Here is a 14422-nt window from a genome sequence, read left to right as displayed (position 1 = left end):
TACACAAATTTTTATATGATGAACAAAAATATATAGTCAGAAACAGCTAATTTAGTGATGCTGGGTGAAGAGTTTATACATAAGATAAGCATGATGATAAATTAGGTTTGATTATCTACGAAAGAAAGGAAATTCTAAGTTCAAAAGAAAAGAATTGAATTTTCTGTTTATAATTTGTTAAATATATATTAAATATTAATTTAATATCTTATATTTCAAATAAAATGTTATTACTCTAACGTTATGGTCTATTATTAGTAAAATATTATTTTATATTAAGTTTACATATATTTGTGTCATTTATTAATATACAAATAATGGGATTTCTATTTTTGTTTTAAAGATAATAAACAGTCTAACGCTATTATGATAAAATTCATTACATATTGATATGTTACATTAAATTAAAAAAGAAATCATGCAGTATGAATTTATAAATGTATAAATATAATATATTATCGTAACTAATCATTATAGTAATAATTTTAACTAATTATGCAATTACATAAAATAAATAAAGATCTTATTTATTTTTATTAAGAATTAGACAACTTATTTTACATAGGCCTGTGTTGTCGCGTTGGGTCAAGGTCGGTTAATGTCTTCCCTCTTGAAGAGAAGTGGGAAATGATACCAATATAATTTGAATTCATTGTAATTACATAGTTCTATTTCCTCCATTATAAGTCTCGTACACCTTAATTTACTTTTTATTAATCTCTTATTTTTAGAAATATCCTCTGTTGGCATATAATTGAGGTAACAAATCTCTATATATGAACAAATAATGTAATAAACCTATATATACTTACATCTTCTGTAAAACACAATCTTCAGATACATGTCTATAAATATGTTCTATGAATATATGAATATATCATGTAAAGAAAGATTTTGGATTCTCTCCTTATATTTTGTGTTGTTTTATTATTGTATTTTTATAATATACTGATTATCACCAAATTCAACGTTCTAAAATAATTTTCAACGTTCTAGAATATATTAAAAAATATTTAAAATATCAGTTAATGTATTTGTAATGCCTAACCAAAAACAGCACAAAATAAAAATAATAGAAAATTTGAACTAGTAAAGAGAATATATATATATATATATATATATATATATATATATATATATAACTGTAAAAACTTTATCATGTAATAAAATATCTGTGATTAAAGGTTTAAGTTTATTCGAATTGCAGCCTATTCATTTCCCTCTCTTTGTAATACTCAATTGTCAATTATTGGGCAATTTCTTCCGACAAATCTGCATCTCCTGTAAGCAATAGCTGGCAATAATAGTGCAAAATTCAATTTTCAAATTAAAAAACTGACAGTAACACCAAATTGAATTCAATTCAATTCCCTCCCAAACCAAAAAGCTCTAAACAACAAAACTATAACTCAACATTTTCAACAAATGTGACGTTGACACGTTGAGGATCAACATCTGAAAGTTCAAGATTCAATTCCCAAACCAAAAATCTCAATGCAGCATGAACAAACCCAAATACCTGACAGAGCATTAATGAAATGCTTAAAATTGAAAATTCAATTCCTGCTAAAACCAAAATCAACAAGCAACAAGAAGAATTTCAATCTCTATCTGACATTGAGCAAAAACAGCTGAAAGTTGTAAACAACATACCAAAAACCCAGTTCGAACTCCCTGAAAAAAAAAGCACAATCTGAAGTGTCTTTCCCATTGATTCAATTGTTCAAGAACCACTGCCCCCAATCTGTCTCACACATATGTCTCTTGCACTGTACTCATATTGAAATGTTGAACTCACTAACACGAATGAATTCAAATCACAACAATGCAAACAATTAACCAAAATGAATGAATTCTCTTCACATTCAAAACTTGATTACCCAATTCACACCAAACCAAACGTTCATAGTCTGATCTAAAATCTACGGCTAACATTTAAATTTCATATGTATATATGTGAAAGAAATGAATGACACCAATTCATAATCTAACTCTGCTTAACTTCATGGTACTCCATTCATAGCTTCAAAATTGAACACAATAGCCTTGACGAACCAACCTATACATCATAACATACATAACAATAAAGAAGAAAATTGCGCAGCTTCAAAACTGAATCTATAATTTTGAAAGAGAAAAACAGAATTCTACCCATCCCAAAAAAAAGTTATAGACAATACACCATAAAAGAAGAATATTTTTAATTCAACGGATTCAAATTCAAGCACCAGAAGGAGCACCTCCCATCAATGCCTTCTTCAATTCCTCACTCGCTTCGACCTCCGTCGATTTCCCCGAAAAACCGCCATAATCCGAAGATGTTTTCTTGTCGTTCTTTTTAGGGTTTTTCCACTTATTAAACTCTGAACCTCCGCTTCGGACACCAACAATTTCTCGCCGGAGATCTTCCACGGCGTTCCTCAGCAATCCGTTCTCCGCCTGGAGGACCTCCATCTGCCGTTTCACAGCGAAGCACGCCTCCGCCACGTCGGCACTCGCGGGAGCCCGAGTGGCGGCGTCCGCCCTGCCCTTCTTCGCCTCGCCGCACTCCATCATGTGCTCCACGCCGATCTTATCCATCACGAGAAACGGAATCCGCTGGAACGCGCCGTCTCCCTTGAACTCCGTCGGAACTCTAACCCCCCAGCGGAACTTCACGGCGGCGCGACCCCGCACGGGGAGCGTTGTCCGGGCGGACACCTCAACGCCGGAGAACATTCCCGCGACGGCGCCCGCGGCGCGGGAGTTCGTGTCCAGAACAGGAATCTTGGCTCCGGCGAACGACGGCGTTTCGACTTGAACGGTCTCGTCGACGATGACGACGTCGTTTTGCGCGTTGCAAAAGGGTTTTCCGTCGAAGATGGAGGTCTGGGTCTTCTTGAATGTGAAGTCGCCGAAGCGGGGTTTGAAGTGGAGCATGAAGAGCGGGGAACCGGTTCGGGCGGGAAGGTTGAACTCGCAGCTCATGAGCATGGAGCTCTTGAGAGGGGAACCGAAGGGTCCGGTTCCCGTTTTCACTATGAGCGAAAAAGGGTTCTTGGAATCGTTAGGTCGATACGCCACTTTAAGCGAAGGACCTGATTCGAAGAAGGTAGAAAGGTTCAGAGTGAGTTCTTTCGTTTCGCCGGCGACGATGCCGGATTGGAAGGGCATACCCAGAACACTCAGCGGCACCTTCGCCCTAAACAGCGGCTTCTGCTGTTCATCGCGGAACTTTAGAGAGGCTTTCATCCTTGGTTCGGACTTGGAACCCTAGTTTTGAATTGGGGGTCACTGGGGTTTCTTGATGATAATCTTATAGAGTAAATTTTTGAAGAGATGGCAAGAAAATTTTGATACTTTGCTCTGATTCTGCTACGACACTGTTGTTTGTTGTTGTAAATTTGATTTCATAGGCTGCAGTGCACAGAGAGTGTCTGTAGGGGATAATTGGGCCTTTGGATTTTTATAATCAACGGATAATAGTGTGTTTGGTTGATAGAGTGTAATGATTACATGTAAGAAAACTTTTGAGAGTATTTTGAATACTAAAATCATACATCAACATAAATAATTGAATTTGAAATTTTTTACCATGGGCAAATTTGTTTAAAATATTTACCAAATTTCGGTAGATACACACAAATTAGGTGGATCTAATCTAGAGTGTGAAATATACTAGTCAGACAATACTAGTTTGTAACCGTGCGTCAAGTCCGGTTTTTTTTTTCTTATTGTGCGTGTCTTGTGATTTAGATTATATATATATATATATATATATATATATATATATATATATATATATATATATATATATATATATATATTAGTTTCTCTAATTACGAAATATTTTGGTTATGTTATTCTCTTATAACTAGTTAGAGATGTCGATGGAAAGAGGGAAAAGACGAGTATCGTTATTTTATACTCATCGTTATAGAACAAATTTATTATTATTTTTATATTCAAATTCAACGAATATCAAATTTTTGTTTCATTCCCACTGAGTAACGAATATATATTCTCTAAAGAAAATAGAATATAATGGAAAAAATTGTTCTATTTATTAAAAGAAAAGTTGGCTTTACATAAACCTTAGAGTAACTAACACGTCAAAAATAAAGGAAGCATTACTAGTGACGAACCCATTAATTCAAATGACTAAAAAGCAGGTATCAACCATGTTTTTTTTTTGTTAAATTGGATTAAACCGTGTTTGGAGATATTTAGGTGGATTTATGTAACGCATACATGTCATTTATATTTGAAATGCAATGCAACATCGTGTAATACATACCTGTCATTTGCCTTTTTTGGATCAAACCCTAAATCAGTGGTGTTGGCACCTCCGCCATGGATTGACACAACTGAGGCAGTTCAGATGCTTCTAATTCAAACAAGTTGGGAAAGTTCAAAATGATGAATCCAAATCGGATGAGAGCAGCTTGGGTTGAAAAGAGAAAGATTGAAATATAGAAGGAAAAAAAGGGAGACACAAAAAGGAATGGATGTGATGCCAGCTGGCTTCCTAACTTTAGTAGAGTCTAGAAATCTGGTAGCATATGAGAATCCATAAAAGAGTTTGAGAGGGAAAAAAACTATAGAAGTGAAATGTTGAAACAAAATGTGAGATGACAATCAAGATACAACCTTTATGTAACCAAAAGAATGGCAAGTTATATTTTATGTTATCAATTTCATTTTCTAAAAATTATTAGTTTGATTTCATTTGAAATTGTCAACCAAAACCAATTTTCTATCAAATTTTCCTTTCGACACCTTATTATTCTATCGGTGTTCAATCCCCATTTTCCTTAAATAAGAAAACCCTAATATGATAACACAGTCAAATTTTAATTTATGTTCATTACAAAAAAACACTGTTGGAAGACTTGTTGTAATAATTTAATTATTAAAAAAATAATCCATATCACTATTTTTCACTTTGCCTAGTCATTGTTAATTCGTACATAACCCTATTTAGTCATTGTGCCATTAACCTCTTTTAATCCAATTTAACAGAAAGGACATGATTGATACATTTTTTGAAAATAGAAACCTAATTGAGACTTAAAAAAAAAAACTAAATTGATTCTTTCTTATAAAATTGGGACCAAAGACATAATTTGACCTAAAGAATTAAATAACTCACTGAAAAGGAAATTTGAGATGACTGATCTTGGATACATAGATATTTTCTTGGTGTGGAAGTCAGATAGACATCACACCTCTTTATTTGTCAAAGGAAGTATACAAACGAAGTAATGGAAAGTTTTGGTTTACATAATTGATCATTTATAGAAAAAAAATCAATTGTTCTAAGGTGCAAGCTCATAAATGACGTTGGAGGAGTGAAGGTTGATGCTATCACGTATAAGCAAATGGTGGGAAGTCTTATGTACTTGACTGTCACTAGACTAGGTCTAATGTATGTTTTGAGTTTGGTGGCTTGTTTCGTGGAAGCTTCAACAACTATGCATCAACAAATAGTGAACATGTTATGTGTTATTTAAGAGGAACCACTAAACTAGGGCTCTTTTACAAAAGAACATGAGGTGACAATTTTGTAACTTTTTGTGATAATGACCATGCCAAGAGACCTTCAAAACCAAAAGAGTACGCTAGACTATGTTTTTAAGATGTCAAATGAGTTTGTTGCTTTTATTTATATAAATTAGTATGTGGTATCATTGTCCACCGTTGAGACTGGATTCATTTCAACAATAACTTATGTTGCTCAAAACATTTGGATGATAGGTATATTTGAGAATTTGGGGATTAAGATAAAGTGTATTATTTTTTGTGATAATAGTTCAACAAACAAACGTTTAAAGAATCTTATTATACACGATAAGAGTAAACATATTCATGTTAGATGTAATCTTCTTTGGGGAGTTAACAAATCAAGGGGAAGTTGAATTACTACACTGTTGAACTCATGATCAACTAGCTGATATCATAACCAAAGCCTTAAAGTTGGAAGTGTTCTTGAAATTGGGAAGAAGACTTAGAATGTGCAATTTTGGAGAAGTAAATTTATTGTATTTATTTGAATAAAAGTTCAATTTAAGGGAGGGTTTGTTGGAAGAGTGTCATTGTGGCTAGTTCAACTTTAAAGTCAATTGTTTGATTTTTTTTAAGTAAACCTATTTTCCAGGAAAAGGATTTGTTCGTATGTAGAAATAATCACGAACCTTATTTTGCGTTATTTTTTTATGTAGTGGCTATATACAACTATTGAATAAAATAAGCTTTTACAACAACCATTAGTATATACGTTTTTAACACATTACATTACGAGGAAATAATAATTTACCTGTCGATTATTATCTAGGGATATGAATTTGTAGGTAAATTAAACATTAATACAGATATAACCTATTAGATATAATCCGTAGGTAAACTAAATATTACATACAAATATTTACCTACCAATTTTTTATCCATAGATAATTCAAAATTATATACTAATATTTACCTACTAATTTTAATTTATAGATAAAGTTAACCTTTAATGAATATTCCCTCTCCTTAAAACTAAAAATTTCATTTGCCCCTCCACAAATCCTCATAAAAATTCAATAATCTTAGTTACTAACTATGAGGTTTCACAAAGCATGAACCCTCACTCACTCCCTCTCATTTCCATAATCATATATACCTAAACCTGCTCACCGGTATGCCATTGTTGAGGAATTGCGCCTATTGTTGTTGATCCGACCACCGTTAAACCCTTATGCCAACGCATGGTTGAACCCCAACATAGCCAAATCCTTTTGTTCTCTTACATCGGTAAAAACACTATGGCCAAATCCTCACCCCCCAAGGGTATTATCCATAAACCTTAACTCAAATTTCACAAAAAAAATCTATAGTTTTTGTTCTTCATGAATCTTCTTTTGGCTCACGAATATAATCTTGAACTATAAATTTCATGAACTAGAGCCATCTTGTTTTTTTGCTCAATGATGCTCGTCTGGCAAATGTAAGTTTTGTGTAATGCCTTGAATGCATATCTCTGCTATTATATTTGGTATAATAATGGTCAAGTTGAAAACCCACTCAACTCTTAAATAGCAAAACATTATGGATTTTTGTTTGGGGATAAAGAGGTCAAGTTGATTACAAAAAAGGAACATAACTGTTGATTGGATTAATACATTGGAACTTGGGGTTTAAGAGGATACAACTTGGTTAGAAATTGAACACAATTGGGTTAGTGAGGTACTTTGGAGGGGACTTTGCTTCTTTATCTAGTTATATGGAAGATCTTTTAGACTTATATATTGTGAATGAATATGGTGATTGATGTGTTTTGGCTGCTTTTGGTGATATAATCTTTATAGTTCTTTCATGATGCTGGTGTGAGTTTATCACTCATAAAGTTTGTGTTCTTTAATATTCTGTTTCATATCTATTTTAGATGTGTCATGTACGACTTATTATCGAATCGAGCTTATGAATAATTTCCTTCATATATTTTGTCATGCTTAAATAAATTAAATTATTGCTAATTTGTTAGTATGAACTTACATGCATGGAAAGTTAAAAATATTATCATAAAAAGAAAAGAATTACATTTGTCATAAAACTTAGAAAACTTCTACAAAATTGTGTTATGAACTTAAAAATATAAGTTAAAAAATTTAAATCCTAAATTTTAAAATATTCACATCAAACAAATATTGACATGAATACTTGTATAGAAAAATTAATAATATAAATTTATTTGTATTTGTATTTTTCTTTTAACAAGTTTTAAAAGTGATTATTTATTTGTATCCAATGATCTATTTTTACAATTAAACACTAAATATGATTATAGATTTATTATTAAAAAACCTAGACTTTTTCTATTTGTGAAAAATTATTAAAAAGTTTTACTACATTTTACCAGTAATATCAATTAATCTGTAGATGAGATGCAAAACGGAAGTAAGCTCATAATCATAATCAATTTCCTACGTAAAAACATATTAAAACTACCATACATTTTACTATTTAAGAGTAAACAAAAAATAAATCTAACCTATTAAATTATATCACTACAAAAAAGAAATTATTCAGTGGAGGTTTATTTGTGGAGGTTATAAAAACCTTCCACAAATTAATATTATTTAAGATGGTTTTCTTGAATTGTCCAAATGCTAAAATTAGTGGGATTTTTTAATTTTTGGAAGAGGTCTGTAACCTCCGCAAATCACTTTATACTTTTCATTTTCCTTTTATCTTTTTTTCAGCTTTTCCCTCCACCACTACAAAAATTTCGCTTGTTATTAGCCATTATTTATTAGCGGTTATAATTAACCGTTACAAATATTTTCATTTTTGACAATCTTTCTTCACCGCTACAAACTTTTATATCATTTTAACTCTAAATTATTTCATATGTTTTTGTTTTGTTTACAAATTATGTTTTTCATTTCCTAACGCTTTTTAATCTTCTTTCTCCGTCAGATGTTCATCGCAACAACTCAAATTTGCTTACGATATGCGATTATTTTCTCATCACAAGTTCATTGTTTTTCTCCGTATATTTTTTTCATAGTTTAAGTGAAATTTTCTCTGTTCCTGAAACCTAAATCTCCAATCAGAGTGAAGACCATTTTCGTCGAGATTCGAAACCTAAAAATCTATTACTATTGGCACCGCGTTGGAGTTCACCGACGAAGGCAGAGGGAGCGACAAGGGAAGCGTGGAGATGTCGAGGTCAAATGCATCGAAGAGGAGCAAGTCGTCGAAGTTCACGACAAGGCAAAACAACTTGTCTAAGTGGGAGCGGTTGTGGCAGGACCTACTCTACGGCATCTAGTCAAGGTCTACCATCACCGACGACTCTCTGATGAACTTCAGGTCCATCGAAGTAACAATAAGAATCCAATTTCTTTTTTTCCCTTCTTTACGAGCTCATACATTTTCATCTGAAATCTGGATGCATAGGAATGCTTTTTCATCGGTTTTGTTTGTTTAACTTGATGATTATGTATGTATATAGTACTTCTTGATTAGTGTTTGATTATAAAATTGTGTAAGAAGATGGTTTTGAGCCTTGACAAAGGAAGGAAGACAACAAAGAACTAAGAGATTGATTAGAAAGCTTGTAAAGTTCCATTATCTTAATCAATTATATTCAGATGAGAATTTTAATATCATTATCTTAATCCATTTTACAGTCTTAATGTATTATTTTCTATAGAGAATGTAATATTCAATTAGAGTAAATATGGCTTTGCTTAAATTTAATAGTTGTTTAATTATAATGTTATATAGTCTATTATACATTACCATTCCATCATAGATCATCATTGAATTAATATCTAACACAAATATTGTAAAAGTGAACAAAGTTGGTGCATATTGTGGTTTGTGATTAGATCGATGACACTGTATAGCTTATTTTTTTCTTAATGTTCATCATGCAGTATAGTTTTATGATGGTTAACATTAGTTCTTCTGCTAAATGCATGCCTGCTATATTTGAGTTTGGTGAATAACTATAATGACTTTGGAGGAAAGAAACAATATTTGAGTAGGCACAAAGTGACTAATTTATTTGAATCATGTAGATGCCTTGATGAGTTGAGGTTGTACTAAAGAATTAATATACTTAAGTTGAAATTTCATAGGCTTTAGATTGTTACCATCCCACAAGAGTTCTTTCTCCAAGTCTTTTATCTATAGGTCTCATTCCTATTATTAGTTGTAGTAGAACCGCCCCAAAGGAATACACATATGTTTTAACTGACACTTTGCCAAATTCTGCATATTTTGGTGTCATCTCGACCCACTATAGTTTTAAGATATTGGAACCAACCACCTGGGGTTAAAAAGAGATTGAGCATTTTATATATCTCCTTTATTTTACTTTTCTTCATTTGGCAAAGGGATGATTATGCTCTTTCTATTTTTGTTAATATTTGGTATTAAGTAAGCTTCCGTTGCCATTGAATCAATTTGACAGATTCCTGTTACATCTACTCATAGTTAGGATAATTTCTTTCAATGGTTTGAAGGGAATCAGTTTTTCACATCTAGTAAATTTTGTATTAGCATATTTTAGTATGAAATGTTGTTTCATGCAGGTTAACAATGCAGGAATTGGTGGAGTTGTAATTAAAGACAGTGATTTAATCAGTATAGTAATCCTGAATCGTGGGGTAAGACTCTACTCGTGTCGTGAAATCTAATTAATAGATATGGAAAGTTGTCTAAAAGGGGCCTAAAGTTTGCAACTTTTCATGACCATTTGAAATTCTAGATCCCATCCCATGTCAACTATTGAAATAGTAAAAGCAGAGCTTATAAAGGCTTGTGAAATTCTCATATCATGAACTTGCATTTGTTGTTAAGCCCAACACAGTTAAGGAATTATGAAAGCATTTTCACAATAGTTAAGTTTTTTGGAATTGGCTCTTCTTTTGGAATGTTATTGAGTGGGCTATTTTTCTTGTTATTATCAAAACGTTCAATAGATCTTTTGGATGTATGAAGAACTTGAGTAGTTATGTGTTATTAGAAGATTTGTAAACAGAAATTGAATTACCATGTTTTTAAGTGGTACCAGATGAGCAAGGAACAAAGACAGTGACTCAAACATACGAGTTAGCTAAAGAATGCTTGCAAATAAATTACTATGGCACTAAAATAACTGTAGAATCACTCATGCCCCTCCTCCAATTATCTGATTCACCAACAATTGTGAATCTATCGTCCTTTCTTGGGCAGTTAGAGGTAGGCACCAATTTCTTGTGCCAATAAATTATTTTCCTATTTTTTTTGGATAAACTCCATCTAATTGTGCCAATAAGTTCCTCTCTTCTGAATACTTAATTAATAGCCAATCCATATGTTATGCAATCTAACCTTGAGTTTATTCAAAACTTTCCTATAACAGATATTAGTTTATTATTGCATCTAGTTTCCTTTAATTTTCTTAAGGTCTTGTTGTTTAATCACGTCAAATTTAGAGTTTCCCTAAGGAATCGTGGGCAAGAGGAGTGTTGAGTGATGCTGATAACCTAACAGAAGAGAAAGTGGATGAAATAGTGAAGATGTTTCTAAGTGATTTCAAAGAAGGTTCATTAGAGAGTAAAGGGTGGCCTAGGTATCTAGGTGCCTATATTGTGTCAAAAACAGCTCTTTGCTAAACAACCTGGTGGGACACATCTGGCATTCCTCAGTTCTTGTTCCATATCATGGATGGTTGGTCCCTAGCATCTCTTTTCTTGTTCATTTGCCCTTCTATTGAAAGTTCTTTAAGATTTTATAGCATGCCCATTTCCACTACAAGAAAATTGTTGATTATAACTTCTTCTAATAGTTGCCTAACAACCGAAGTTGGTTTTAGAGTTGTTAATCGAAATTAAAAAAGTGAAGATGTTTCTGACACATGTTTTGGGCTTGGTGAAACAATTTTAGTGCTGACAGCTTTAGATTATCAAACTGAAATTAGTGACAGTATTAAAACATCTAAAATTAACGAAGTTAGTTGAACACTGATAGCAGAAAGTATTAAAAAAGTTAAGTTTAAGGATCTAAGTTCAAGGTTGTTTAAAAATTACAGGGTTGGGGGACATAAGTTATTGTGGAGGTTGCAACATCAGGTTAGGAAATATGTACTCGGCTTTTCCAGCTGGTGACTGGGCATGTATGGAAGGGAACAACTTTTGGTGGCTTCAAGAGTCAATCACAAGTTCCTTGGCTTGTAGAAAAGTACATGAAGAAGGTAATGCTTTTGAACCAGTGTTTGCATTAAGCTTAAATGTAAATATGAAAGTGAAAATGCATGATTAGTTTTATGGACTAAATCATTTTGCAGGAAATCAAGGTTGGTGAGTATGTAACTCATCAATAATGACAACAACTGATATTGTTTGCAAATCTCTTTTCTTATAATTTGCTTTTCAGGCTCATATTGCATTCCATCTTGTTGATCCATTACTTTAATTCAATTATTTTTTTTTTGGGAAAGAAGTAACATTTGTTTGGAGAGTGATAATTTTAAAGTGTTTATTTTGGTTTGGTTGGACTCAATATTGTCATGTTCTAACAACATGTTGATTTTTGTAGATGTGGTAAGAACATTATATATTTATCATTGTCTATGAATTTGTATAAATATTTAGATATATATCTTACATTTCTCACACTTGAGATAATCGGGCTCTAGAAATGAGAGAAAGCTAGATCATGTGCTTTTGAGTCCTAGACGTCTTCATACCATATAGTGTGCATATATGTACTTAGATTCAACTTCTTCAATTTCCTAGGTGGTTTGTTGTGTTTCTGCGATGAGAAGGTTTTCTACAACTAATGAGGGATGTGTTGCTGAAGCTAGAATGATGACTCGTGAGTATACCCCATTATGTTCATGCATTTTCAATGTAATAAATTGCACAATGACCCAATAAATGTAGTTTTGCAGAGCACCTTTCTATAGTTTTCCATTTGCAGAGCATACTCATCGAAACATAAAAAAACTAGAATATACCTTAAAAAGGGTTAAGGATGAACTTATTAGCTTAAGTCAGAATTAAAGCAGGGAAACTAAAGTCCTTAAATCTCTATTTCCATCTTTCCTTAATGTTTGAATGCATTATTTTTTGTGAAGGAGAATTGATATATGGGTGAACCAATGGAATTATTTTGTGTGATGTGACCATAATCGTCATATATTCAAGATCTTTTGTATTGAGTTCTTTCTGAAAGCATTATGCTCATTTCATGAAACTGATTTATCAAATGTGGAATGCAATTGATGGAAAAACGTTCAATGTCTTCACAGATGGAAAAAAGTTCTTAATCCTGAACTTGTTAAAGGACATTGGACAAAGGAGGTTAAAACATAATTCTTTCCTTTTCAATTTTTGTTACTTTCTAACAATTCTATTCATAATTAACTTCTCTTTTTAGAATATTATAAGATTTGGCAACTCGTAGCTTTGTATATGGGCTACTAAACAATTAAGTTGTACTAGCTTTGTTATTTTTGCTTTTCATTTTTCCTGGTATTATTATATACTTTGTTGCTTACTAAATCCTTCATGAACACCAAATACATACACATTGGCTTTGGTATATATATATATATATATATATATATATATATATATATATGTTCATTATCATGAAATTAATTTCAAACATTTACAGATGGTGCAATCATCTTAGTCCAGACATAAAGAAGGATCCCTGGATTTTGGAGGAGGAATTAGCTCTTATTAAAGCTCATTGTATACATGGCAACAAATGGGCTGAAATAGCCAAGGTTCTATGTGGAAGGTATATTTTCCAATTAATTCTTTAGCTGTCATAAAGGAAATTAGAGTCATAATTAACATGTAACAAATTTCATCGAGTGTTGTTTTTATTTTATTATTATGCTAGTTGTGGAGTTCTGATTTTAGTATATGCATGTTGATTTCATGATTTGAGGTTGACGTCTTTCTTGCAGCTAATATTTATCTTTTATAATTTTAGCAAACCGGTGATGCAAATGAGCCTGAGTCTTCTATGGGTACAAGAGGATCATCTGGTGGTAGCAACATTTAGGGTGTTGATGATGTTTTTTAGGATGAAACTATTTTAGTGTATTATGAACTTTGAGTAAGTATGGATTAAGTTGTAATTGTTTTTATGTTAATATGTTGATTTTGAGAATCAAAAGTTCTAATGATATATATTTGAGCAGTATTTGATTAAAATTTACAAAAATTATTGTTGATGTAAAAATATAAGTATCTCAAATGATGACATACATTGTCAAGTATAGTAGGAAATTCTAATTACAAACAAAATATTGTTTTTTTATGAGATTTGAATAATGCAAGAAAAATACAATTATAAATCCACAAATTAAATAATACAAACGAAACAGGTTAAATTTTTTTTACAGTATAATCCTCAAATTGAGGAGGGTATTAACGCCCACAAAAAAATGAAAAATAGGAATTTTGGAATCAAATAGGTTTATGAAAATAAAGGAGGTTTTAAACCTCCACAAAATAATAGTCATGAATAGGAGAGGTTATAACCCTCCATTAAAAAACTTCCACAATATAAATCTGGTACCAAGGGTTATAGAAAACCTCCACAAAAAACTTGTGGGGAACCTAACTGTGGAGATTTGAAAAACCCCTGCAAATTATTTTGTGGAGGGTAAAAACCCCGCTAAACAAAATTAAAACCTCCGCAATTTAATTTTTTTTTGTAGTGTATGTCGTTACAATAATAAAATCTAATTATTTATTTTATTTGATATTTCTGTACATAAACAAACCCAATTACTAGTAGTAAAACAAATTTTCTTTTTAGAAAATTTAGGGTCTTAGAACATTTAAAAAATAATATTATAAAAATGATTTATTATTATACAATTTTTAACTTTTAAATATTATTATTGTCTTGTCTAATTAGAAATTTTTATTTCATTAAATATCTATTT

The 14422-nt window shown here is 31.8% G+C and overlaps 2 protein-coding genes across 18 annotated transcripts; one reads left to right on the top strand and one right to left on the bottom strand.

The window, feature by feature from the left end:
• Positions 1–1983: 1983 nt before the first annotated feature.
• On the bottom strand, positions 1984–3428 carry LOC114189607. The gene has a single exon (XM_028078219.1). The coding sequence runs from the start codon at positions 3229–3231 to the stop codon at positions 2221–2223; it is 1011 nt and encodes a 336-aa protein (XP_027934020.1). The 5' UTR covers positions 3232–3428; the 3' UTR covers positions 1984–2220.
• A 4929-nt stretch (positions 3429–8357) lies between these two features.
• On the top strand, positions 8358–13669 carry LOC114191657 (transcription factor MYB122-like). Of its 17 annotated transcripts, none has more exons than XM_028080968.1 (8): positions 8365–8832; positions 10062–10136; positions 10544–10710; positions 10947–11181; positions 11543–11704; positions 12764–12815; positions 13132–13260; positions 13459–13669. In XM_028080968.1, exons 4-8 carry the CDS (start codon positions 11175–11177, stop codon positions 13565–13567), a joined length of 459 nt encoding a protein of 152 aa, XP_027936769.1. In that variant the 5' UTR covers positions 8365–8832; positions 10062–10136; positions 10544–10710; positions 10947–11174; the 3' UTR covers positions 13568–13669. The 17 variants fall into 17 exon arrangements, 12 of the variants coding, with proteins under 12 accessions (XP_027936769.1, XP_027936770.1, XP_027936771.1 ...); XM_028080969.1 differs by having other exon boundaries at positions 8365–8842; XR_003605994.1 differs by lacking the exon at positions 12764–12815 and adding an exon at positions 12249–12327 and having other exon boundaries at positions 8358–10136.
• The last annotated feature ends 753 nt before the right edge of the window (positions 13670–14422 follow it).

The sequence above is a fragment of the Vigna unguiculata genome, chromosome 7, assembly GCF_004118075.2.
Source record: "Vigna unguiculata cultivar IT97K-499-35 chromosome 7, ASM411807v1, whole genome shotgun sequence".
Lineage (NCBI taxonomy): Eukaryota > Viridiplantae > Streptophyta > Magnoliopsida > Fabales > Fabaceae > Vigna > Vigna unguiculata.
The sequence above is the reverse complement of the archived record's forward strand: the minus strand, read 5'-3'. Positions and strand labels throughout refer to the sequence as shown.